Here is a 25399-nt window from a genome sequence, read left to right on the forward strand (position 1 = left end):
AAGTATACATGATATTATACACGCAGCATCGTCACTGCCAGTTCTACCCAACCTCTACTAGTTACCGATCAGTCATCATGTTTCGTACGCCCTTCCAGTAATCCTTTGGCAATTCCTTTTCCAGCTCCTCACGAGTCAGCCACTTAAACTCGGTGTAGCCAAAGGGGTTGTCCTTAAGATCAGCCTGACCAGCCATTATCCTGCCCTTGATGAAGAAAGTCTTCTCACCCTTCTTCTCAACGACGCCGTCGGCAGTCGTTTTGGGTCGCGAGACGACATGGGCGACTGGCACGCGGCTGACAATCCATGTGTTCATATTGACACCAGCAGCCTGTTCGAGGACTCTCTTGGCGGACTATTGAAATATTTAGCACTATCCAACAACCCTATTCGAACGTGGCTTACCTCATGAAGATTTTCATCCTTAGGAATCACATCAGCAGGGAAGCCCCAACCGTCCTTACCCTTGACCACAAGATACAGGGTTCGATCAAGTTGACGGTCCAGTCTTTGAACATCACCCTTACGATCTGCTTCGGTCACACGATCCGCAGGAGGCTCAACAGGGGTGACATCCTCAGGAGCAATAACCTCAGCATCATCACTGACACGTGCCTCAGCATCCCTGAGCAAGGACTTGATAATAGTCTCCTGGTTGCTAAGCTCATCGCCAACCTTAAGTTCATCATCCCACGCCTTGGAACTCTTTCCATTGTAGACACCCAGCTCCTTGGCCACTGTGCCCTTGCGCTCTTGGACCTTGATGTTCCAGTCTAGACGGCGAGCGGTATCAGGTTTGAAGTAAATACCCGTGATAAAAGGGGTGTTGAGACGTTCTTCAAGACGTTTTTGGTAGAAAAAGAAAGCATTTTCAAAAGGATGGAGTTTCCGTGTTACCAGAGGCGGTCGCGTGAGAATAACACCAGAGCGAACGTCGTAGGGCGGCGGAGAGCTAGTAGGTGCAGGAGTAGAGGTATCGGTGGGGGTTTTCGCTACGGCTGTGGCGAGAGATGAGTAGAGCCGTGCTGGGTATCTAGATATAGAAGAAGAGGAAGCACAGCGTGCGCACATATTAGGAGAAGCTGAGATGTTTTCTGTTAGTTACATGAGTCTTGTAGTGGGTTTGAAGACGATCAATTGTTGAGCATAGAGCAGGACAGAAGGAGGGAAGTGTATGGACTCACTAGATAGCACAGCCTGGGCGGCTTTGGGACCCCGGCTTGAAGTTATCATGCTGTCTATCTTCGCTCCGTGGGTTGTGACTCCCGAACGTTGCGATTGGGTGATCGAAGCTGGATGGTTATATTCAACAGCAACTTCACGAACTTTTCGCCTGAGCCTGGACGGTACGTACCGCGGAACGACAGGCCCGACTTACGTTGGTGGAGGGGGCCCTAGTCAGAGTCAATGAAATATTCGCGCCTGAGGCAACAAGACATACATCATTAAAACTAAATGCCCAGCATCTGTCTCCTCTTCTTCTTTCTTTTCCTCTCAAGGCACCATTTCCTTATCGTCAAGACCTGTTTCCACCTCCAGAACGTCTCGATCATTTACGTGTGCCGAGAAGAAATCCGCAGTCTTTTTCGCTAGCGGGGCCTGCAAGAAAATTCTTTATCCTACCGGGTTCTGTTAGATAGATACTGCTGACATTTCATGTCATATTAACATGATTTGATAGCCGACTAAAAACACCACTCTTAACGGAGTTATTTCAATCACTTGTAACTATGCTATTAGAAGCAAACGTCGCACATGCGGTAGGCTTTGGATCCAAGGCGATCACGCTGTCAGCTAAAGGTGAACATTCTCGATGACATTGACAAAACAACAAGTGGCATACGCCAATGAGAAGGTCGCATTAGAACATGAGACTACCTAGTGACATAAGAGCCATATGCAAACATGACCCAAACTTATGATATCTGTACACATATCGAACTCGCGTTGATACCCGATCTCAACTCCGTTGTGACACCACGCTATCAAAATGCAATGAATCATGCCCGCCTTTCGAAAGATGCTGGGTATCAAACCACATGGATCCCCTTGATGATGCCTGAACGCCTGCTTAACTCTTGTTTCCCGCCTTGATTCATTCTATCATTAAGCTAAGCAGACAATTCTGCAACTGCTTGAGCAACTTCCTTAGTTGCTCTGTTTTCCCATTGCCGTCGGGCTTCATCGGTCAAAGATGCCGCGCCTTTCACCTCGTCATAAAGCTTTCTTGAAATGTCCCTGTTGATAACCGAGTATTGTTCCGTTGTTAGTTTTCTAGACCGCCAGTGTGGTCGTAATGCGCCCTTGACAATCTCATTTATGCTGATTTTATCTTCCTGGGTGATGTTGGAGTCTGCTGATGGTTGTTCCTCTTTTTGAGCTGGTACCTCAGATGGACGGCGTGGCCGTGGTTGTCGTAGTTCTAACGGTCGGCTTTCTGGGACCTTCACCAAGCGCGTCTCTGAATCGGACTGGCCATTGCTTATATGAGTCGGGGAATAGTTTGCATGGGGTCTGGTTGAACGCGTCTCTGAATCGCCGTGGTCACGATTTGAACGAGTCGGTGAATAATTCGCGGGGGCGTAACGAGGTTGAATAGTACTGCTGAGCGAGAGTGTTGGTGAAGTTGGTCGGCCGTTGAAGTTTGGCATAGGGGGAGGGGTAAGAGAAAGAGCCCGTGGGCTACTGTAATTTGATGGGGACGGAGATATTGCTGGGGAGAGGGCTGGGGATGAAGCCTCTGGTGCATGCCGCCACCCATTAGTAGTCATTGTCTCGTCCTCAGACATGATGCTAGGCTCAAGTTCTTTCAGTAGTGATGAAACCAAGGGAGGATCGATACTGCTATGATCGACAATGCCGTTTCTAGATGACGATCCATTGGGAACACCTCGTGTTGACGAGGGCCCAGCCGGCGCTGGAGAAGATACAGAGCTTGAACCTTCACCATTTTGGGTGGGCAAGCGACGTGTTCGAGGGCGCTTAAGCTTCCTTTCCGGCTCTTGAACGGGATCGCGAGGAGACGCAGTCACAGACCGTGCTTTGCGCTTGCGAGAAGTGGTGCTGGGTTCATCCGTTTCGCGAGCGCGTTCCAAAGCGCCCCAAGCTCGTCTTTCGTCAGCCGTTTCTTGTACTGGCTCTGGTGCTGACTGAAGCCGTTCGCTAATAGCAGAAGGTATGTTGTTTATAAATACGTCACGAGCGCCCAGGCGACGGGCAATATCCATTCTTTGCTGCCAGCGTTCGAGTTCGCGTCGCCCAAGTTCCTGGAATCTCCTGTACTGCTCTAATTCCTCATCTTCGTCATCGTGGTTGTCCAAATCCAAGTCGCTCATCTCGTAGAACCGCCCTGAAAACTGGCCCCAGGCGCCTTGCCACTCAACATTTCGAGCTTGTCGACGGGCTCGCCTTAGTCGTGCTCGAGTTCGTACATGGTAACCACGAACATTTCGGGGGTTCGGACGTCGCACGTATGATGGACGAGGAGATTGTTCGCCAGATTCAGTGGTCCTTGGCTCTTCCACCAGTTGAAAAAGGTGAGAGCACTCCATACAATACCAATCGCCGTCTGGAATGGCCTCAAGACCAATACAATGCGTATGGTAGGCTGCATCGCAGCTATCGCACAGGAGAAGAACATCCTCCCTCTCTGAAGAGTTGCAAATAGGACATGGGTTGCCTTGCTCTTCCTCCTCTTCGTCTTCGGGGTTTTCGCCAAGCCACTGTCTTACATCGAATTCAGCAACCTGTTTTTTATCTTGGACATCGTATTTCGAAATTGCGGTACCTGCAGAAAAGAAAGGGTTAGTGGATGGACATATGTGAGTAGGATAAGCTTGTAACATACCATCGACCCCGTTGTACACTCGAACTGAATGGAAGGGATTACGACAAATGGGACATGTGTTTGTCTTTTGCGCCCAGGAACGAATACATGCATCATGAATAATGTGATTACACCCGTCAAGTGACGCAACTATGTTCAGATAATTGGAGTCGTTCTCAAGAACATCTGAGGCTGTGGAGGTTGTGGTAGGAACAGGCGCGGGCTCGGGTGCGGATGCGGGCTCGCCGCCAGAAACACCACCAGCAGCATCACTCGCAGCTACAGTGAGGGCAGCTGGAGCTTGGAGGGCAGCCGAGGGACGGGGCAGAGGATCCAGGCATATAATGCACTGCTCCGCTTCAGACATGATGTCGAAATTGATAACACAGATCGTATCTTGATGAAAACATGTAAAATAAGATCGAGTGAACTAAAGTCGATTCGAGCCGTCGATTCGAGCAGGCGGTGATGGTGGTAAAAGGGAATGGGATGGGATGGGATGGATGGAGAGGTACCGTCGTGATCGATTAGGCGGGATGGCTCGTTTTTGGGGGGGCAAAGTACAGTAACTTAGCAGGTTGGCTTAGGTTGACACCCGAATGGTGATGCATTAGTGGACAGGAGCCCTGCAGGCAAAGGCAGAAGAAAATAAGAGAAAGAGATCCAGCTGCAGTGGAATGGGTGTTTTCAAGGAACCTAGGAGCCTGGTAGGGACGTGATCGGGGCCAATGAGCGCTCCCCCCGTCCTGGATCAGTGCCACGCCTGGAAGAAATAAATGTTAGGTTATTATGTGCCTGCAGAGCAAAACAAATGCACGCGGGGAGAGACCCTGATGACGGATGACTCTTGGTTGCGTTAGGCTTGATTATTACCGGTACCGTGCCTCAAGGTACATACGCATTTTGAACACTGGCGCATTAGAACGCACAAGGTTATCAGGGAGTAAGGTAGGTAGGTAGACAATTCTCAGTACCTAGCTAGGTACTTTCTGTGTAGGCCCTTTCTATCCCATTTATGCAGAACATCACGCCTTCTAACCTTCGACTTCCCCTCATTGTTTCCCGAGTCCCGGACTCGATACCGTCCGTCCTTGGTCATTCGGCGCAGCAAATGGTGTCTTTTCTTTTTTGCTACAAGCCGGCGCGCGACTGACTGTCGGCGCATGGTCCTAAGTTAGGTACCTAGTTCTATTTACATGGGACAGGGGTAGGTATGCACAAGACCGTAGTCGGTCAGCAACCGCTATCAGACATACTATTTTAACAAATCAATGTTGAAGAAGGCAGCTCATATTATCAATTAAAAAGAAAAAGTGAGGGCTGCTTTGCTTGCAGCTAAGTATAGCGACCGAGGGACACTGTGTTTCTGTTTGAAGTTGAGTTTGAACGCATGCCAAGATACAGCGGAGCTTGAGTCAATATTAAGAGTGGAAGAACCGACGTGAATTTCGACGAAGTAACTACCTACTCCGTAGAAGCTGAACCTTAACGAGAGAGAACGGATCGCAGGAAGGAGCCAGACTCTTCTATACAAACCGACCAGAGGAGAACTTGCCGTGCCCTCCTGGCACACTGGTAGATACAGAATACCTAAGGTAGTGCTTTAGACTAGTAGGTAGGAAGATTCAAGGGTGACTGCGCAATAACACAACACATCTAATGGGCGAAAGATACGTATCTATAGATACTGTCGAGGATGACAGTAGCTGGGCCACAATTGGAGACCAAAACCGGTACGGCAGGCACCCAAATTTAGTGCAATACAGAAACCCAGAAAGCTATAGTGCAAACTTGCCATAGCTCACGAAGTCCGAACCCATCTCGCAGGTCAAACTTTACTGTCAGATCTCGTAGCAAGACACTGTCCATGTTGAGTATTTACGAATTCCACTTGGCATACTGGCCCCCACAATACGTTTTGCTTAGCTGCTTCCAAAATGTCCCAGTGTATTATTAGCCAGCCGTGTTATATCGCTGAAAACCGCATGAATCATATTTCTGCTCGTAACAACATGTGTCTCTTGCCAACCATGTTTTGTTGAGAGTTGAGAAGCTCAGACTACAGAAAATAATGGCCCAATCAAGGCCGTACGAGGTTTAATAGGGTTTAAATAACTAGGCGGATCCGAGGCGAGAAGAGATCTCGCAGCTCATGTCCCTCGAGGCAAATCGGCTCAGGCATGAATGTTGTCGAAATCGGCTCTGATTACTTCAGAAAGAATAGTTGTGAGCCCCACTGTACGCAGAGGAGAGTGAGTAAGGACCTGCTGCGGCGTAAGATACGGTCCTGATATGGAGCTCATGACGTAGACACTTGAGGGCTGGCCAAGAGGAACGTTAAAATATTGGCATAGGACCTGTTCGTATCGTTCGTTCCAGTTTCTGGGCGATAGTAGAAACCTGCGATGGCTGAAAGATGGCAATAGTTCTGTTAATTTATACTTGCACAGGGCGGTAGAGTTGTTGAAAGGGTCCGAAGCCTGCAATTCTTTTTTGTTCATTGCTAATCGATCGGCTTCTATGTGATCGAAGATCGGGTGTTGACGTCCAGATCGTCAACTCGTAGTGTAGGCACGAAATCCATATCCCCCGTAAACCATACCGAAAAGCAAAGCCGTTTTCTCCTTCCGCTAGAGTCCATCCTTAAACCTCAGCAATCTCTCGGAGACGTCGCAGAGTCGATCGCATGGCGGCGGCAGCAGGTGTGCTATTCTTGGTTAGTGGTCCATCCTGATATGCATCATTCGATAGAGTTGGGAGAACGAACGCAACGGTGTAAGCACCACCAGCAACGGTGCGCTTGCAAGACTTGCAATCCCAGATGCCGGTAGCCTGTCGCTTGACGGTGACCTTTCCGCAGAAAGTGCAGGTGTACTTGGCGTGCTGGGTGACTTCCATCTTCTTGACCTGCTTTCGCAGGGAAGCACCGTAACTAGAGACCATGATGTTAGTTTCGGCCGTATCAATATACCCAGTCGTTACATATCCAGGCTCCCATCCTGCCTCGTGCCGCCCTTGGCCTGCTCGTTGAACTTCCAATCTGTATCTGTGGCCTAGCTTGTGCGAACCCTAGTCCACCGCCTGCCCTTGAAACAGTTTTCGGGGCCTTCAAGAGAGCCACGGGCAGCGGAGGGGTCGTTACGGAAGAGAGCAGGGGAATCGGGGTCGATATGCTTCGAATTTGGGAATTTCGTCGTGAAACTTACCGGGTACCGTATTTACCGCTGCGAACCTGTTAGCTATCATTGCTCTGATGCTGAGGTGAAGGACAATACATACGTAACGCCGACCTTCTTTGTTCGCTTGGTCATCTTGAAGGATATGTGTCGGGCGTCTTGGAAGGAATAAAGACGGCGGAGGTGAATGTTGCTCGACTGTTGGAGACTGACACTGAATGTTGCAGAGGAAAGAACTTGTGGTCCTTAGGGCAAGCCCATTCAGGAAGCGAGTGGGTCCCACTTTCTTGAATTTTTTCGATGCACGGCCGGAAGAACCTCGGCTAACTGAGATGGCTCACGTGCTTTGATCCGGCGGCACTGGAAATATTGTTCGAGCATGACTCGTGATCTCTTTAGTTTGAAGACATCTCTTTGAGGTAGGCCTCGGGGGGGCAAGAAAACCCCAGCCTGAATTTAGGGTATCAAAAATAAACTTAGTAAAGGATATCCTAAATCTAGCAAAGTTAATCTAAATTTATCCTAAGTTACCCAAGTCTTTTTGTCATTTAGGATCAAGGTCCTGAGTTTTCTTTCCTCCCCTAGGTAGGTACTAGGGGCCGTCAATGTTCAAGGTGGAAAGAAACTTTCTATAAATTTCTTTGTCAGTTAGATTGAAGGGCATATGCTTTGACGACGGAGTGAAGCTCTGTTGCTACACTTCCTCGCTCAAGTTCAAATTCTATCATGTCGATTTAGCCCATGTGAAGACATTATCAAATTTCATTCGTTCATCAGGACCAAGCTTTGTTGATGAGTGCCACCTTATGGAGATAAGATCCTATGTCAGTACCAGACCCAGAATGAACGTTCTGTGCACCTACAAGGGTGCCTGACCCCTGGGCACCGCCAAACTGATCGTCCCTCGGCATCATGATACCAAAGACAGTAACCCCAACTTGACCGTCTCAAACGCAGTCCTCCACAGTACCTCGTCTTTATCGGCTCGCATTGCCTATACGAAATATTGGTTCTTGTCTACTTTCAATTAACCCTAATACCAAGTCTTATTTAATTCCTTCCCGAACCAATTGCCGATTGAAAATGCCCCTTGTCAAGGATCATGACCGTCAATACGACATGGTTGTCCTTGGGGCAACTGGTGAGTCCTTACTTCTAGTTGGGCCCTTAAGCAAGGCTATGGCTGAATTTTGACTGTATTCAAGGTTACACGGGAAAATTGACGGCTGAATATATCTCAATGCATCTTGCAACTGACCTCAAATGGGCGGTGGCTGGCCGAAACAATGGCAAGCTAAAGGCTGTGGTTGAAGAGTGCCAGAAGCTCAACCCTGATCGACTGCCACCAGGTACCGCCCAACAATATTCCTTGTTGATCCTTTATAGTCTACAGGCTGATTATTACAATTAGCCATCGAGGTCGTAAACCTGAACGACGCCGACTTGAGTGTTCTGGCAAAGAAGACGTGTATTATCGTAACCACTATTGGTCCATATAGCCTGTACGGTGAACATGCTTACAAGGCTTGTGCCGAGGCCGGAACCCACTACGTAGATGTCACCGGCGAAGCTGCTTGGGTTCATAAGATGATTAAGAAATATGAAGCAACTGCTAAGCAGACAGGTGCTATCTTGATTCCACAAGCTGGAATCGAGTCCGCTCCCGCTGATCTCATCACATGGACCATGGCCAAGGCCATTCGTACCGATTTAGGCTCTCAGACGAGAGATGTGGTCGTTTCCCTCCACAAAATCAAGTGAGTACAGCTCTTGAACAAGAAAGCATCGTTCAAACAACTAACTGAGTCATAGCTCGGCACCATCCGGTGGCACACTCGCTACCGCCTTGAGTATCTGGGATGTCTTCTCACTTCAGGAGATCAAGGATGCTAGTAGCCCGTATGCCCAGTCACCTGTCAAACATAAGGATCCAAAACGGCCCAAGAGCTCCATTCTCCAGATGATTTTTGGCGTTCGCACCGTACCAAATCTTGGACTCCAGACCACGTCGGTCACGAATTCAACTGATGTTGCAGTTGTTGAACGTACTTGGGGTCTCCTCTCCAGTACGCCCTCCCGCAAAGATGAGTTTTATGGTCCCAATTTCGTTTGGGTAGAACATATGAAAGCCCGCAACTGGCTCCATGGGATCTTTATTCATTGGCTTCTTATTGTGGGTGGGGTCCTACTCGTATCAGTTGCCCCGTTGAGGAACTTCCTCAAAAAGCGTGTATATCAGCCTGGGGAAGGTGCTAAACGTGAGGACACGGCCAAAGATGAAATTGAGTATCGCGGCATCGCATATCCTGATTCGGAGAAGGCCGCAGGCAAAGCAGCTCTCTGCCGTATGTGGTATCATGGTGGCATGTACTTCTGTAAGTTTCAAAAGCCGAAAGGTGAACTCTTACTGACCGTTGTGCCGACAGTGACAGGAATGCTCCTTGCTGAGATTGCCGCAACAATTCTTGAAGACGACATTGAGCTTGATGGCGGATCTTATACACCAGCGTGCCTAGGCCAAGGTTTAGTTGACCGCTTGGACAAGTCTGGATTCAGGACAGATGTCAAGATTATTGATGCTTGAGCCTAATTAGCAAAGCAAAGACAAGACATTTGCATATGATGGAGCAGCAATGACACCACAGGGCTACATCACTTTCATGCAGACGAAGATCATTTGACCTGAAGCCAATAAGGGAAATCATCTCCTTGACTGATATTTTATCTCCTAGATAAATATGTTGCCAACCCGCAGTTTCATGCTCTTACGTCGCAGGCCCTTCATTTTTACATTACCTAGGCCTGCTCTCGGTTAGGCATTGAGTGCTATTCACTGGCAGAAGCTTAATCATACAGGAATTCGACCCTAGTTAATTCTTAGATAGAACGTTTTTTTTTATAGATGAAGCTTCATGGCTACTATTGACTTCAATGTTTGTCACTGATATTTGTGTCGTCAAAATGCCATGTGATCTTGCTTCTTATGTACAAGAAACCTCGGAAGCTCGATCTGAGGCGACAAAAATACCTTCGTAGACTAAGGATTTCTAAGTATAATGTTAGTGAATTCTTGAACCAGTTTTCCTCCTCTTATGCACAGTCAGTTTCTAGTCTTTTGACGTCCAAAAGCTTAGATTATATTAAGATGCACTACTAGAAAGAATTACATGAGGTAGTATGCCCTCACCAGAAATGCAAAAATGCCCCACAAAGAGCTTCTAAGCGTGGTGGATCATTAGGTAGGTTGCTCTTCGCGTCAGGTCGCGGAAGTTTGGCAGACGTCATTAGCACAGTAACATCAACCCCGGGAAAGTTCTTCACCTCAACACCACAAGCGCAATCCATCCTTCATCGTTCAATTCGACCACACTCTTGGTATCATTTCAATTGATCTTTACGGTCCTTAGCGAAGTGGTGCGCAGTGCCAGTGGCTCACCTGCGCCCTCAAAGATTCGAATCTACTTATCGTCCCGACTCCATCATTTCAACCTTGACTGGCTTAAACCGAAATGGATCCCCATAGCATCTCATCAGACGCTGTGCTTAATGAGTCGTCGCCATTACTCCCTACCACAGAGAACAGACCCAAAGGAACACGATCAGTTACCTTCAGCGATAACCCTGTTACAAAAACCTTTGAACCTACTCGTCAACAATTTCAACATCGATCCCCCGGCCATCATGCCGCTGGCTCTGTCAGCGGCGCCGCCGGCGGCCCTCCCATGCTCGCAGCTTTGAACAATAAGCTCAGGAGACGGAACAGCCAAGGGTCGGTACCTGCAGTTGCTAATCTATCTTTTGGGCCCAAAATTGGACCTCAACGCAGTACAAAAAAGACGGAAAAGCTGAAGCTGCTTCCCAACACCGACCTGAACGACCCTGAGGATGAGGAGAGTGGTAGAGATGTCTACTCTCAGTACACACGTATCAAGGATCCTGCTGCGCGGAGAGACGCCGCGAAACTAGGAAAAGCGGATCGAGACCGACTGCCGCGTGTCACGGCATATTGCACTGCAAACCGATACGAGATGGAAGCCCTGATGAGATTTCTAAAGGGACGAGGAAAAACCCGAGGCGCAAACCCCAAGCTCATCGACGAATGCATATATACGCCATATAATTATACCTCGAAAAACGCGCGCAGTCGCGATCCAGTTCAGAACTATGAACGCCGGCATTCCACTGGAGGTGACGCCATTGATGTCGCGCAACAGCGAAGCGACTTAGCTGACTTACCTTTAGAAGAGGCCGGTTCAGAGGCTCATGGTCACAATGGCCACGCCCATAACGATGCTAACAGTAACGGTAATGGCTCCCACATTGACAGCGCAGATCTGCTGGGCTCGGCAGTAGAAGATCACGACTCGATAAGCGAGACCAATCCCGATTTTGATACGCAGGTGCATACGCCCGAGGTGTTTCTCTTTGATTATGGAGTGGTTGTCATCTGGGGAATGACCGAGGCTCAAGAAGCTCGGTTCCTGAAAGAGATCGCCAAGTTTGAGACAGAGAAGCTTGCCCCAGACGATGTCGAGACTGAGTTGTTCAACTTTTACTACACAAAGGATTATCAGGCCCGTATCTATAATGACTTTATCACTCTCCGTGACAAGAACAACTACATGACGAAATTGGCTATTTCTCATGCACTGGCACAAAGTGTTAAAGTAAGCTAACCTGCTAATCAGGGTTGTATCCGGACGATTTGCTAACGGCTTGCAGACTTCACTCTTCGAAGAGCTGATTGCATCAACAGTTGATACATGCAAAGATATCCCTACACAAATAGCCACAACGGGGAAAATTGCACTTCGGCGATCACAGATCAACATGCAAATTGGGGAGCTTTTTATTCTTCGCATCAACATCCACCTTAACGGCTCGGTACTCGATACACCTGAGCTCTTCTGGGTAGAGCCTCAACTTGAACCCGTGTACCAAGCCGTAAGGAGTTATTTAGAGATGGATCAGCGCGTTGGACTTCTGACAGAACGCCTTGATGTCATAGCAGATTTGTTGGCTGTGCTAAAAGGAGAGCTCAGCCATGGCCATGACGAGAAGCTTGAATGGATCGGTATGCTAAGCGCCGTTCTATGAAACATACACTATGCTAACCAATTGCCAGTAATTGTTCTTATTGCGGCGGAAATTCTAGTTGCAGCTGTCAATATTGTAGTAGACTTATATGTCGGCGAATAAGCTTTTGTTCAGCCATGATATCTCACCCGTTGTTTCATTGGAGAAGGAAGGAGAAAAAGAAATAACAAATTCTGCTAACGGAGGTTCATCTTGTCAGTTTGTGTTATAGTTTGGTATAAAAACACACAAACGAAGCGACCAGGAGTACGCGTAAAACTTACAGATATTAGATAGATGACTCCGTGGCTAGGTCTCAGAGCGATGCGCGCGAAGAAACTGTGTTTCTTAGTCTATTGAAACTGTTCTCGAAACTTAGATGTTTGTTGTGAAAAGCATCTAATTACTAGTACATGGGTTGATGTCATGACACGCGAAATCGTATACCCGCCAAAAACGCCTCTAGAGACATTCAATGGATGTCCTCATTCCTCGACTTTCTCGCCAGCCTGTGTATCCTGATCCTCAGTGTCATCACCCATCTCTATGTCCTCGTCTTGAACGAGTTGCTTTGGCTCGGCAGGCTTATCATCCTTCTTGTCAGATGCGGGGCTTTTCTTCGACTCATCGTTCTTGGCCATTGCAAGTTCGAATTTTGCCTCGTATTCATCTTTCTCACCATCAGAGAGACCCTTCCAGATACGAGTAAGCTCATCCTCAATGTTCACAGGGATCTCGTTGTCCTTGTCCTTGTTCTCGAGACCAGGCCGTGATTCCAAGCAAAACAGATCAAATGCACTGGTGGGCTGCTTAGAATCGCTCGCAGAGATACCGTTGGCATGAGCCGGCTTAGGTTGGCTTTCTGGGGGGTGTGAGAAGGTTTCGGAGGTTGGGGAGCCGGCGGTGTTGGTAAAAGATGCAGCGACTGGTGCCTTCGAGTCGGAATCAGGCATCATCGACTTTCGGTGGCCTCTCTTCGTACGCAGAGGCTTATCTTTGGGCTTCTGGTGGTTAGCTAACTCACTTGGTACGGTGAATTGGTAGTCCTAATCCAAGCGCAAAAGCATCAACATTGAACCGGGCGCCGTAAGTAGTAGAGGCGCGGCAGGCCGGTAGAGGATTGCCAGGCAAAGGGAGAAGAGGGATGGAAAGAAAATAATAGCATACCGTAGGGGGCGGGCTTGGGCTGCCGTCTGAATCCTCGACATTTGCGCTCGTGCGCTTTGCGAGCTGTTCGAGGAGAAACGCGCGCTCTATTCGTAACTTTTCAACCTGGCGCTTGATACGAGCAAGACGAAGTCGAGCGGCATCATTGGCGTCTTCAACTTCATTGGTGCGGTTCTTCAGCTGAACACATTTTCGACGATAGGCCTCCTCCACGGAAGGAGGGAGTGTAGAAGGAATCGCTGGTGTGCGAGGAGGCAGGTCAGCTTCTGATGCCTTGCGCTTGAGTGTTATGGGCATGCTGGGCGTTTGATCTGGAGGCGAGGTAATGATGCGAGAGCTGTGAGAACGATACAAGAACGTGCGACAAGGAGAAGAGTGTGGTTGTGAAGCGCAGGGCAAATGAGGATCGTGTGGTAGATAGCGTAAGGGATGTGCCTTGGCCTTAACCTAAGCCGTGAGTTTGAAGGTTGGAGTAACCAACGGAACCCACACCAGGCGCGATCGTTGACAGTGAGCGATTCTGTCATGGGCGAATGACTTACCGGGCATGGTTGGCTAGCTACCTGGGCAGGTATGAATCACAGCTAATAATATTGCCTCTACAATTGGTATGTATGTTTCTGGAGAAGATTCGAATATGAGATGATAAAAGATAATTGCGACGTCGACTGTCGAAGTTCGCTGTGAGTTCAGGAGTGATTGCTTGACGCGCGTGACGATTCGCCAGGTAAGTCAGGCTGTTAAGCTCACTGAATCACTGGTGGGCGGTGTCCACTTGAATCTGTAATTGATGAACACTGAAATCAATCAGGCAACAAGACAAAGAAGAAGCTTCGTCACCAAGGCGAGAGGAGCTAGTACCTATGGCGCTGGTCGTGGGTATCAGTATGAAAAGGTGTTAAAAGTAAGTGTGTCAATCAGCCATCACGAGTCGCAAACCTCGACGGTGTCAGTTTGTTCCCGTCACCAAAGCTTCGCGGGCGTGTTCGTTTGCCACAACGGCATGCAAGGCTGAGAGGCTTCTTAAGGGGGTGTGGCGCAAATCATATCTGATTGGCCGGCAGGACCCTTGAATCTGCCCCTCAAATTGAGGCTGTTATCAGCAAGAATGCTTATATGTAAGGCAGCTACGGAGTAGGCTGCTAGGTTAGGTTGTCACTACCTAAGGTAAAGTTGCTGATCCGGGATTCTCAAGCATAATAATATAAGGGATTCTTGTTTGCCTTCAAAACTCCACAAGCTTAGCTGCCACTCATTCGTAATCAACTGTATTCATCATTGTGAGGTAGAGGTAGAGTACCGCGCTGACAGGAGCGAGCTCCCGTCTAAGGTGAGTGCAGGCAGTCGGGTACGTACCTGCTACCCACTAAATCACACCGTGGAAGTTTTTCAGACTTGGGGTGGTGGGACACTGAAGCTAGTGGGCGAAATCTATCCATCAACAGGTATCACATCGACTTTCAAACCAGACACAATAGTTGACGACATATCTTCTACAGCCACAACCAAGAACTTCGCCTCCTGAGCACTGTGGCCGTCGAAAATGTCGCTCAATATCCCCAATGCCCCCAACGCGGGCTTATTCAAGCAAGGTTATAACAAGTGAGTTGCTCCCCTCCTTGTGTTGGTAGCTCCCCGCCTCTTTACTTGCCTCCTTACAAATGCCACTTTCATGATCACAACAATCAGTAAATGATTTTTTTATGAATCCGACTAACGAATACATCTCTTTCTCAATAGCTACGACTCCGAAGATGGTGCTGTACTTCGCAATATCGACGCCTGCAGAGCGATTGCGTCTACTGTTCAGACCTCGCTTGGCCCCTATGGCCGCAACAAGATTGTCATCAACCATTTGCAAAAAATGATCCTTACCTCTGACGCTGCGACCATCCTACGCGAACTCGACGTTGTCCACCCCGCTGCCAAACTCCTCGTCATGGCTAGTCAGCAACAAGAAGCCGAGATGGGCGATGCTACCAACCTTGTCATTGTCCTCGCCGGCGAGCTGCTTCGAAAGGCAGAGGATCTGCTGCGCATGGGCCTCAAGACATCAGACATCGTCATCGGCTATGAGAAGGCCCAGAAGTTTGCTCTTGAGACCCTTGAAGAGCTTGCTGTTGACAAAGTGGAGGATATGCGGGATCAGGAAGAGCTGAGCAAGGCCATCAGCACGGTTATTGCCAGCAAGCAAAACGGAAACGAGACATTCCTTGCCGGTCTTGTTGCCGAGGCTGTTCTCAATGTTCTCCCCAAGAACCCCGCCAACTTTAATGTCGACAATATCCGCGTGGTCAAGATCATGGGTGGAAGCCTGGAGCAGAGTAGGGTCGTTAAGGGCATGGTTTTCCCTAAGGAGCCCGACGGTTCAGTCAAAAAGGCCAGCCGCGCCAAGGTTGGTGTCTTCACCTGTCCGATTGACGCTGGTCAAACCGAGACCAAGGGTACTGTTCTTCTGCACAACGCCAAAGAGATGATGGATTTCACAAAGGGTGAGGAGTCTCAACTTGAGACTTCCATCAAGGAACTTTACGACTCTGGCCTCCGGGTTGTTGTTTGTGGTGAACGTGTCGGCGATTTGGCAATGCACTACCTGAACCGATTCGGAATTTTGTGCATCCGGATTCTGAGCAAGTTCGAACTTCGAAGAGTCTGCCGTGTTGTCGGTGCCACCCCCCTGGCGAGGTTAGGGGCTCCTATGCCCGACGAGATGGGAAGCATCGACGTTGTTGAGACCCTTGAAATAGGCGGTGACCGAGTTACAGTCTTCCGCCAGGAGGATGAGGTTACTCGAACCGCCACCCTTGTGCTTCGAGGAGCAACCCAGAACCATCTTGATGATATTGAGCGCGCCGTCGATGATGGTGTCAATGTCGTCAAAGCCATTACCCGCGACCCGCGGTTGGTTCCTGGTGCCGGTGCTACAGAAGTCGAGCTGGTTGAAAGGATACAAGCTCACGGTGAGAAGACTCCCGGACTTAGCCAGTACGCGATCAAGAAGTATGGCGAGGCTTTTGAGGTTGTTCCTCGCACCATTGCTGAGAGCGCCGGACTTGACGCCACCGAGGTTCTCAGCCGACTTTACGCTGCCCACGCCAACAGTGACGCTTGGGATATTGGCGTTGATATTGAGGTTTGTTTTGATCCGTCCATGATGAATCCGTCTCTAACCCATGCCACAGAACGATGATAATACTGGTACTATCGATGCCAAGGACGAAGGCATTCTAGATCTTCTCATCTCCAAGCAGTGGGCCATCAAACTTGCGACGGAAGCTGCCCGCACCGTTTTGTCTGTTGACCAGATCATCGTGGCACGACAAGCTGGAGGACCCAAGCCCCCTGGACCCAACCCTGTATGTTCACTTCCCCTTTCCTATAAGAAGCTTGGACTGACCAAAACCCCCAGAACTGGGACGAGGACTAAATGGATAAAACTAAAAGGTTCAAAATGGGCAATGGATTTGACATGTGTGGCAATCGCCTGGTGTCGTGGTTGGTTAGATATCCTCTCAGATAACAGAGTCAAAAAAGCCTGGGCATATTTTTATAAAGATTATCCAGTAGCATGTTATAAACTCTGATGTGCCCTCTACTTAGATCACTCAGTTCTGTCAGACATAGTACCGCAATTATGGGACTTCAAATTTCAATAGCCAATTCAGATGATGTGACAAAGCTATTACGGACGAGAAGGGTCATTCATAAAAGGGAGTGATTTCTACCCCCCATTCATCTCGAAAACAAGCAGTGACGACGTTTCTTTAAGAATCAACAGTGAAATTTCGACTTAAGTATTTTCATGCAGCGACTTCTTCAAGTCCCTTCCCGCTTATGACTATTCATATGTGCAGATAATCCAAAATGGCAGTATATAAGGCAGAAAAAGGCTGTCCAGCACATCATTAGAACCCATTATACAAAAGGATCAACAGAATACAGGAGTATAACAAGCTTTCCAATATACTCCATAAGTAAATGCGAACCATGGAATTTCAGCGAGGCAATATCGCAGGACGAATAGAGCTGAGTTAGACCGATTGCAGTGAGTCAGAAAAGGATCTATTAATGCATGATGAAGCAGGTATATACTACGAGCATAAGGTCGAATGTGCGCCAGATAGTTGGTAGATTCCAGGGGTATCGAACAATTCCAGAGGGAAGCCGGAAGAGATAATGCATCACTTCATCGACTGAAGAAAGCAAGTAGCGAGTATAAAGTAGCAGTAGCAACAAATGTATGTGTAAAAGCGTGGGAAACATCTGAATGTTTTGGTCATGATCGGTCGTTAGTCAAGCTGAAAATAGAATCAGAGCGCTATTTCGGCAATGACAGTAAATGAAAAAAGAGGAAATGGACGAAAATGAGTATGAAGATCAGGATTCTTCTGTGATTCCGCCCTCGCCGCCACCATCCTCACGCCATTCTCGACTCTTCTCCGTGAGCTTCTTGACGCCGCTAACGCGGCAAGCCCATAGCCCCTCGATAGGGGTGCGGTACGTGAAAGCTCGCTGGGAGCTTATTACGCCGATTGCCTGCAGGACGGCCTTTCTACTGTCGCGACTGAAAACAGCAGGATGGTTGATCCACTCCAGACTACTCTCTAACTCAGCATCAAGGGCTGCAACAGTATTGGCATCAATTCCGGCACCAAGTCCCAGGCCATCGTTAGATCGGCTACGGCCCAATTGGGAGGAGGGGAGACCATTTACACCAGAGATTGCCGAAGCAGGCGGTGAAGGGCTGCGTTTGCGATCGGGAGTGGTTGATTGACCTGGCGAAGCGTCGTTTGCGGGATGGGGAGTAGAGGGAGCCGAAGGGGTCGACTTGCTTGGAGGGGGGATGGGGGGGAGTCCACCCTTTCCGAGACCTTTCAGAATTGATCGAGTCTCATTCAATAGTGTATGGGCACGGTCGTGTTGGCCGCGGCTGACCAGAGTGAGAGCACGGGTGAGCATGTCAGAAGTGAGGAGCTCCATGCGGCGTTGAACAATACTCGGGTGAGGAGGGATAGGAGGGGAGTTCTGCCATGTCTTCTTGGATCCTCCACTGACTGGAAGCATGGTGATGGCCAGAAGAGATGGCCGAGGCATATGTGTGACAGTGCCCTCGCGCAGGATATCCCCCCAGCTAAGGTCTGCTTGGATCAATGGAACCTCTTCAACAGAGAGAGTTCTTTCGTTATCGTTGTCCATAGGGCCGCCGAGTGCTTCGAGACCTGAGACAATATTATCCCAGGGGTCTTGAGGAAGTTGCTCTTGGGAAGTATTGTCAGGAAGAATGACAAGTTGCACAAGAACATCACGCTTGTCCCCAAATCGAAGATCACCAAGGGATGCTTCCGCATCTCTGCCCGTAGCTCGCTTCGTGATTTGCAGGGCACCACTAATCTTGTGGAATTTGGCAGGAGAACCCTCGGGCAGCTTTAGCTTAAGCTTAACATTCTGATGAGACAGGGTCTGCATGCTCCCTAGACATCCAGCGAGGCATTCGCGAAGCATCATCCAGTCCTTAACATAAGTATAAGAAGCTTTTGTTCTTGTTGACAATTCGATCATGGTGTCCGGCTTGTGTGTCATCCCAAGACCAAATGAGTGGATGGTGATTTTGGCAGCTTCAGCTCGAGACACGACGAAATCAACGCTATCAGCGTCCGAGGTAGATGCATCGCTTATCAACATGATAGATGCGATAGGGTTGTTGTACTTTCTTTGCATGAGCAGATCCATCGCGACATTGGCGCCCTCCACGACATCAGCGCGATGGCTCTTTTGGCCAACCGGCTTGATGGATGTCAGGATATTACTCCAGCCTGGCCAAGCCTTGGTAGTCATGCCAACGATAGGCACGCCGCCGCCGCCTGAACCAAACGTGACCAATCCCATACGGTCACGCTCGCCCAGTGTGTTCACCATAAATTTCAGGGCATCTCGGACGAGGTTGATCTTGACGCCTTGCATAGAAGAAGAAATAGGCACCACGACGACGACATCGATGGGCACATGAACCGACTTCGCCATGGCAGGACTTCTGGGAAAGTTCGTATAGTCAGTGGGTGCTGTGGTCGTTGATCTCGCGCCACCCCAGGAGGATGCAACCGAAGAGACTCTCTGTGGGCGCGAACGTTGCCACTCCAGTTCCTCGTCAGTTTCTGACTCGCCGCGATCATATTCGGGACTGCGTACAGGAGACGTCTCAACAGCGTTAAGGTCAAGCAGAGCTTGCTGCCACAACTTCAATTGATTGCGGTTCTCAAAACGAAGATGGAACTGTGGTAATTCAGCAACCGAGAGGCTGAGCGTCAGGATATTCTCGTCGATATTTCCCGTCTCTGACACTTCATTCAGGTGCTTCTTAATGAGAATTGAGCCCTTGAGAGTGCATCGAGTTGTTTTGCGTGGCGCACCATTCTCATCCCACTGTTGTGCCTGAGGAATCTTCTTCTCCTTGACGCAAATAAGCATCTCAGCGAAGAGGAAACATTCCAATTCCTGCCACGAGACTTTATCCTTACCCACCCTGAGAGTACCATAGAGCCTCAATTTTCCGAATCTGCAAGAAAAATTAGCCTTTGCGTTCATACTGACCATGATCGCCGACTAATAAAAGTAAAGCGCCGCCACTAACCTGCTAAAGTCGAGCCCGTGCCAATTATCAACGCGGTTGCGCAGACTATCGGTCATCTCTTCCAAAACCTCCGTAGATTCGTATGGGTAGAAGCGAGGCGCACTGCGAGCTGGAGATGGCGGGCGGCCATAAGCCTCCTCAGCACGGTTGGTGGTAGGAGGAGGCAGAGGGGCTGCAGCACCCAAATCTTCAGGGTCCGGCCTCCAATTATTATCAGGAACCTCAACAGTAACCAGACATGTAAGGGTCTGTTGTTGTCGTGAGCGGTTCAATGTTGGGAACTCAGAGCGAACAGTGACAATCGGAGCCGGAATAGGGTTGCGTGTCATTGGTCTAGGACTTGCAGGTGTCGTCTCCATCGCTTGGACATCGTAGTCGTGGCGTCTGGCAGGTCCGCTTTGTGTTGTCTCGGGATATCCGCCGGATGATGCAACTCCTGTGGCTTCACTGTCACTTCGAGCATGCCTCGAAGGGCCATATCGATCTGATAATGGGGCATCTCGACTATCCCTCATACTACCCCGAGCAACACTGTCACGGCCTCCGACGTGTTGTTGCTGCATAGGCCGTCTTTGATTGCTCTCGACACTGGGAGCTCGAGCTGGCTGGTTATCCCAAGGGGTTGCTGTTGGTGTTGGCGTCATGGCGGACCTCGAATCGGTACCGACTGAACGCACCATGTTGCTAATCTTCTCTATACTCATGTCAGTATGTCGCTCCGAGTGTACCAGAGCAGGTAGCAAACCAATATCTATAACGTTTCCTCCTCGACTTGTGTCTAAGTGGAGGGGTGCGTCGCATGTCGGGCAATATTGTGACTCGAATTCGCGAATGAATTCATAGAAGCATGCCTCATGGGAGACATGAGAGCAAGAAAATTGTAGGATGCGCTCGCCGCGTAGGGTGTGTTCAAGCGGCTCTTCACAAACAGCGCATTCGCTTCCTACAAATGTGCGCTCTCTTCGTGAGCGACTTCTATCAGCGTTGGTAGCCATAACGTTGTTGTCGATACTGCCAACTCGACGGGAAGCGTTGCTAACGCCTGACCTCACTGAGCCAGCGGAGGAGACTGAGTCTTGCCCGCGGAGAGATTTGGTTTGAACAGAATGTCCTTCGGTAGACGGTTTAGAGTCTGTGCCAGTTCGAGGTCTTCGACTGGATGCGCGTGAGCCAACCAAGCCAAGTTCTCGAAGATTTGTGGCAATTGCCTTGTCGTCCTGTCCTTGACTCGATGAAGTGTTGTGATCCTGGGTTTTCCGTAGTCTGCGAAACATTTAAATAAGACACCCTTTCTTCGCGGTGTCTCAAGTTATTGTGTTGCAAAACAAGCACTGGTTCGACGGTTCTGGGTGATCGAGGAATTGCTGGTCAAAGGCGGCTGAACTTAAAAGAGTAATAAGGGGCGGGAATCCATGCGCCGTCAAAAGTTCTCGGAACGGCAGATCGAGGTAAAGATTCCGTGATCGCAAGGGGCTATGTGATGTGGTCAAGCACGGTTGACTGCAAGAACAAAATCAAACCCAATCAGAAGATGGAGATAACAGGATGTCGGGTGCGAAAAGGGCGAAGAGACAATTATGCGGCACCACTATTGTGAGGAATAACGTTTCAACTGTGCGAGGTCGCTTGCGGCCGGTTGCGATTTGCGACAGGTCGGGTTGTGATGTTTCTGGCTTTGCTTTTTAGCAATGCGCGATGTTATGCTAGCCCTTGGTCATCACTCACTTTGGGTAAGTTGGCCTAGAATCACTTCTCCACAGATAGAAACAAAAGTCACAATCGTCTCGCCACGACAATCTTCGAACAATGGAATTGCTTTTGCTTTCTAGGCGCTCGTAAGATGGAGATTTTCGTTGAATGAAGAAACAACCAATTCAGCGGGTGGTATCCGAAGTCGTTGAGGCGATAAGGCTCGTCTATCTTGCGCTCGCTCGCTGATAGGCAGATTCGTTTCTTTTTATTAGGATAGACGATCCTACTGTCTGTTTGCTTCTAGGCGATTGACTCCTGATGGATGAAAGGAGAGGAAAGGGAAAGATTTGAGACGAGAAAAGAAACGAAATTACTAAAGCATCAAGAGCAAGAGCTAAAGTGGAAGGAAGTAACTTAAGGTATGGGCGTGGTGGGCTATATTTGAAAGAAATGGAAAAGAGAAATGGATGGATGGATGTTTGATTTGCACCGTACGACCAGGCCATTAACCTTGAGTGGCACCAAATCCAATCCAATTCAGGACTCCTGTGCTTGGTACTAAGATGCTTGGTGCCAGGTACCACCTATTAAGAGACGGAGGACCTCCCTTTCAGAGCTTGGCCTGTTCTTTAGGTAGGACCTTCTCACTGGGGGGCGCCTTGAATGACTTTGCACCGGTCACTAGGGACGCTACCAACCGTCAACTTCCACTCTGTACCCCTTCTCCCGGGACTAGGGTTGCTGATTTTTAGTTTGTCGCTCTCGCGGTGGCCGGACAGGATAGTGGATCTTCCATTAAGCGTGCAGGGATCCTCCCCTGTATAACCACAAAAAAAGGCCCGGGCTTCTGACAGGGGCACCCCCAGGACTCAGAGCCAGGGCTGCGCTCAGAGCCGAACAGTCACCACCACCACCACAAAGCATGGATGTATCAAGCCAAGCTGGGGGCTTGTATCGATTCCCCCCCCGGTGGCCTCCCTCAGGCACATACCCGGCATTTCATCTCTAACGCTTTTCTGCCCCTGGCTTTTCCAGCTTTCAGGTCCCAGGTCCTGTACGTATGTAGTAAATAGAGGTTGGGTCTTTTTCGGCTCCCAGTTGCCCGACCTCGAGAAAGGATGGACGGGAGCCTGCCGATGAGGCGGGCCAACCATAACTGCTATACTACCTACCTACCTATCTATCTATCCAAGGGTCAACATTCAGGGAAGTGAGCTTTAAGGAAAGAAACGAGCTTCCCTTACAGGTCAACTCCACTCGTAGGGTCTCTTGACTCGAGCCTTCAGAGAATTTCAACTCGGTCGTTATCGTATTCCAAAATCAAGGGCCTTCCTAAAAACCGGGAGGGGATGGGATCTATTGGGGCCTGAGCTCCATCCAAGCGTTTGGTTACATACATACCTACCCAGGCTAGCGAGAGACTTGCCCATCCAGGGAAGTCACCTTCCTATGGGAGGGGAGATCACTGATGTGCCTATCCGCGCTGCTCGACTCTAGCCTGGTGCCACCACGTACCTAGTCAGTGCACTCGTCTGGCCATACCTGATGGCGTTGGATGCAGCTCCTTTAGGTAGGGACAGCAAGCGTCGGCTGGTCATTCAATCCCATCCAGATCTGAAGACACTTTCCACCAGAGCTACTCCGTACCAGGGGCATAACTCAGGGGTCGATTCACGTGGCTTGGTCAAGCTGATGATCGCCGTTAAACTCACCTTCGAATTAAGAAGTCTCCAAGTTCAACATCATGGTGTAAGTCAGGAGGGCACGCGCACGAGCATCGGGTGTCTTTGCCAGACACTAGGTCATATGCTGTCTCACTTGCTTCTCCACATGCGAATGTCTTCATCCACTACGTACCTACCATAGACAGGAGGTATACGTGCAGTCAATGTCGAGAACCAGCGTCTACTGTTCTACAGGCCCTTGCGTTCGCTTCACCAGTGTGAGCTAGGATGTGGGTAGCATAGCTTAGCAAGCATCAGTATTGATTGGAAAGCCAAGCTACCATGGTTAAATACACCATCGCGAAAACATACAGTGTATTCATCTTTCATCAGTCAAAATTCTTCGAGTCTGCGGGTATTCGGCCCTGGTATGACATAGTCACTCAGCATAGAATATGCCTTCTGGAACTCAATTTAATACCGGAAACTGGACTCTCCGCATCATATTCTGACTCAAGTGAGAACTTGACAACTGATTCTGTGTAGGATGGCAGTGCAGCATGAAACAATTCACTGACAGTTTGCGATGACTGTGACATGGCAAACGAACAACACTTGATACAAAAGAGCGACTTGAAACGGGTGAACAACTATAGGCTGGCCAAATCTGGAGAACAAAATACTGACCACAGAGTCTGAGAGTCTGCGTGAATAGGTATAACTTCGAGGAGACAAGTTCAAGACCAGGGACGCATCTGTAGAAAGAGAGACAAAACTGATAATTACAATGCACACTGTATGGTCAGTCAAGCAAGGGTATTTGAGAATCATCATAAACCCCTCAGGTTCGTTGAACTTACACTCCTGCGAGGGTTTCGCCAGACTCTTCGACCAATTCGGAATGTAGCCACAAGCGGTACAGTTTGTTACTTATGTACAGTATGTACAATGTATCAAAAACAGGGTAGACGGGAAGCTGGCTGTGACGGAATCTCAGTTGGTGCAGGTCTACCGAAACAGTCGCACGCAACTGCAAGATGGGGAAAAGCGGGCAATCATGACAGAACAAAACGAAGTCATGGCCTATGTGTTTCAGAATGCCACCATTTCTTGGTACAGTAGCGGAGAAGTTCGTTTCTATTATGAAACACACGTATTCCGAGACACACAAGAAACGATCCTCAACTCTGTTGGTGGCTGATGGCTGGGCTTCTAGAAGGCCAACCCTGCTGCGGCTGTTACATACATCACCACCACGACATCACAGGAGGTGGGCAGAAGAGAACGAATAAGAGTTTCTCTATCCGTAGGTTGTGTATTTAGAAGAATCCTGCCAGTTGTAAAGGTGTTGCCATCGTGGCGTTGACGTTGTGGGTTGGAGACAGCGTCCTTGTGTTAACCTTGATAACGTTGTCTTGCATCCCCTGGATGTTGCTCGTCAGGGCTACCCATGCTGAGTCTCAATCCAGCCGTTTGATTGGATGGGGATCCCCCGGCAGCTATCCGCGACGGACAAGTGCCTGCAGCATTCTTCGAGGAATCTCAATCCTGGTGTTGAAGAGAGGCCTAAAATATATTATTAGTGAGGGGTTTGGAATCGTAGGCCTCTGATTAAGGTGCCTTTCCGACTGCGCATGCCAAGATGCTGCGAGTGCAGCAGCCTCAACAGCAACACTTATTATCCACGTTTTGAATTCGGAGTAACGAGGAATAAATATGACAGTGATGCTGCAATGGCCGAAAGACAGTGACTGTAGCCCAGTCTCAGAGAAAACGCAATGATGGAAGCCCTACTAACTCTGATCCGCAAAGGGACATGGCGCCATCAATGACAATCCTCTCCGCTTCCCACGCCGAAATCTAGATAGGGGAACGCTCCGCGACGCTGCGGTCCCGCGTATCTAGGGAATACTTCCATAGCGATTGTGATATGGTCTTGTTCACCCTGATCATCATCTCGCCTCTATTCAGTGCTGTTTTCCCACGGCCTTTTAGATTCTTTCCTCAGCTGCCAAGGTTGTGATACCCGTTACGGTTTGATATTGCCAAGGTACGCTCTGAGGGTAGATGATCCACAACATAGGGTTGGCCGCAGGAATATATACTGGACTTGATTTTGTGTTGCTGATTATGCCAACCAAAAAGTCGTCAATTTGAAAACATGTACTGA

At 49.1% G+C, this 25399-nt stretch overlaps 8 protein-coding genes across 8 annotated transcripts; 3 read left to right on the plus strand and 5 right to left on the minus strand.

Annotated features, from left to right (window-relative positions):
* Positions 1–61: 61 nt before the first annotated feature.
* Positions 62–1233, minus strand: FSUBG_9354 (MRPL17-mitochondrial ribosomal large subunit; the record flags this gene model as incomplete). Its single annotated transcript, XM_036687858.1, has 3 exons — positions 62–355; positions 406–1033; positions 1106–1233. 3 exons carry the CDS (start codon positions 1231–1233, stop codon positions 62–64), a joined length of 1050 nt encoding a protein of 349 aa, XP_036535152.1.
* An 878-nt stretch (positions 1234–2111) lies between these two features.
* On the minus strand, positions 2112–4193 carry FSUBG_9355 (ribosomal L37ae; the record flags this gene model as incomplete). Its single annotated transcript, XM_036687859.1, has 2 exons — positions 2112–3787; positions 3848–4193. The coding sequence occupies 2 exons, from the start codon at positions 4191–4193 to the stop codon at positions 2112–2114; spliced, it is 2022 nt and encodes a 673-aa protein (XP_036535153.1).
* A 2276-nt stretch (positions 4194–6469) lies between these two features.
* On the minus strand, positions 6470–7137 carry FSUBG_9356 (RPL34B; the record flags this gene model as incomplete). Its single annotated transcript, XM_036687860.1, has 3 exons — positions 6470–6866; positions 7033–7050; positions 7106–7137. 3 exons carry the CDS (start codon positions 7135–7137, stop codon positions 6470–6472), a joined length of 447 nt encoding a protein of 148 aa, XP_036535154.1.
* Positions 7138–8085: 948 nt separating this feature from the next.
* On the plus strand, positions 8086–9586 carry FSUBG_9357 (uncharacterized protein; the record flags this gene model as incomplete). The annotated part of the gene is made up of 5 exons (XM_036687861.1): positions 8086–8143; positions 8208–8351; positions 8414–8759; positions 8815–9377; positions 9429–9586. 5 exons carry the CDS (start codon positions 8086–8088, stop codon positions 9584–9586), a joined length of 1269 nt encoding a protein of 422 aa, XP_036535155.1.
* Positions 9587–10511: 925 nt separating this feature from the next.
* Positions 10512–12201, plus strand: FSUBG_9358 (Sad1-interacting factor 2; the record flags this gene model as incomplete). Its single annotated transcript, XM_036687862.1, has 3 exons — positions 10512–11669; positions 11725–12076; positions 12128–12201. The coding sequence occupies 3 exons, from the start codon at positions 10512–10514 to the stop codon at positions 12199–12201; spliced, it is 1584 nt and encodes a 527-aa protein (XP_036535156.1).
* A 362-nt stretch (positions 12202–12563) lies between these two features.
* Positions 12564–13542, minus strand: FSUBG_9359 (uncharacterized protein; the record flags this gene model as incomplete). The annotated part of the gene is made up of 2 exons (XM_036687863.1): positions 12564–13124; positions 13246–13542. 2 exons carry the CDS (start codon positions 13540–13542, stop codon positions 12564–12566), a joined length of 858 nt encoding a protein of 285 aa, XP_036535157.1.
* A 1246-nt stretch (positions 13543–14788) lies between these two features.
* Positions 14789–16672, plus strand: FSUBG_9360 (t-complex 1 subunit theta; the record flags this gene model as incomplete). The annotated part of the gene is made up of 4 exons (XM_036687865.1): positions 14789–14847; positions 14986–16378; positions 16428–16601; positions 16655–16672. The coding sequence occupies 4 exons, from the start codon at positions 14789–14791 to the stop codon at positions 16670–16672; spliced, it is 1644 nt and encodes a 547-aa protein (XP_036535158.1).
* Positions 16673–17622: 950 nt separating this feature from the next.
* Positions 17623–21147, minus strand: FSUBG_9361 (von Willebrand and RING finger domain protein; the record flags this gene model as incomplete). Its single annotated transcript, XM_036687866.1, has 2 exons — positions 17623–19798; positions 19874–21147. 2 exons carry the CDS (start codon positions 21145–21147, stop codon positions 17623–17625), a joined length of 3450 nt encoding a protein of 1149 aa, XP_036535159.1.
* Positions 21148–25399: the final 4252 nt, after the last annotated feature.

Source organism: Fusarium subglutinans (assembly GCF_013396075.1).
Source record: "Fusarium subglutinans strain NRRL 66333 chromosome Unknown NRRL66333_c0000143, whole genome shotgun sequence".
Taxonomy (NCBI): domain Eukaryota; kingdom Fungi; phylum Ascomycota; class Sordariomycetes; order Hypocreales; family Nectriaceae; genus Fusarium; species Fusarium subglutinans.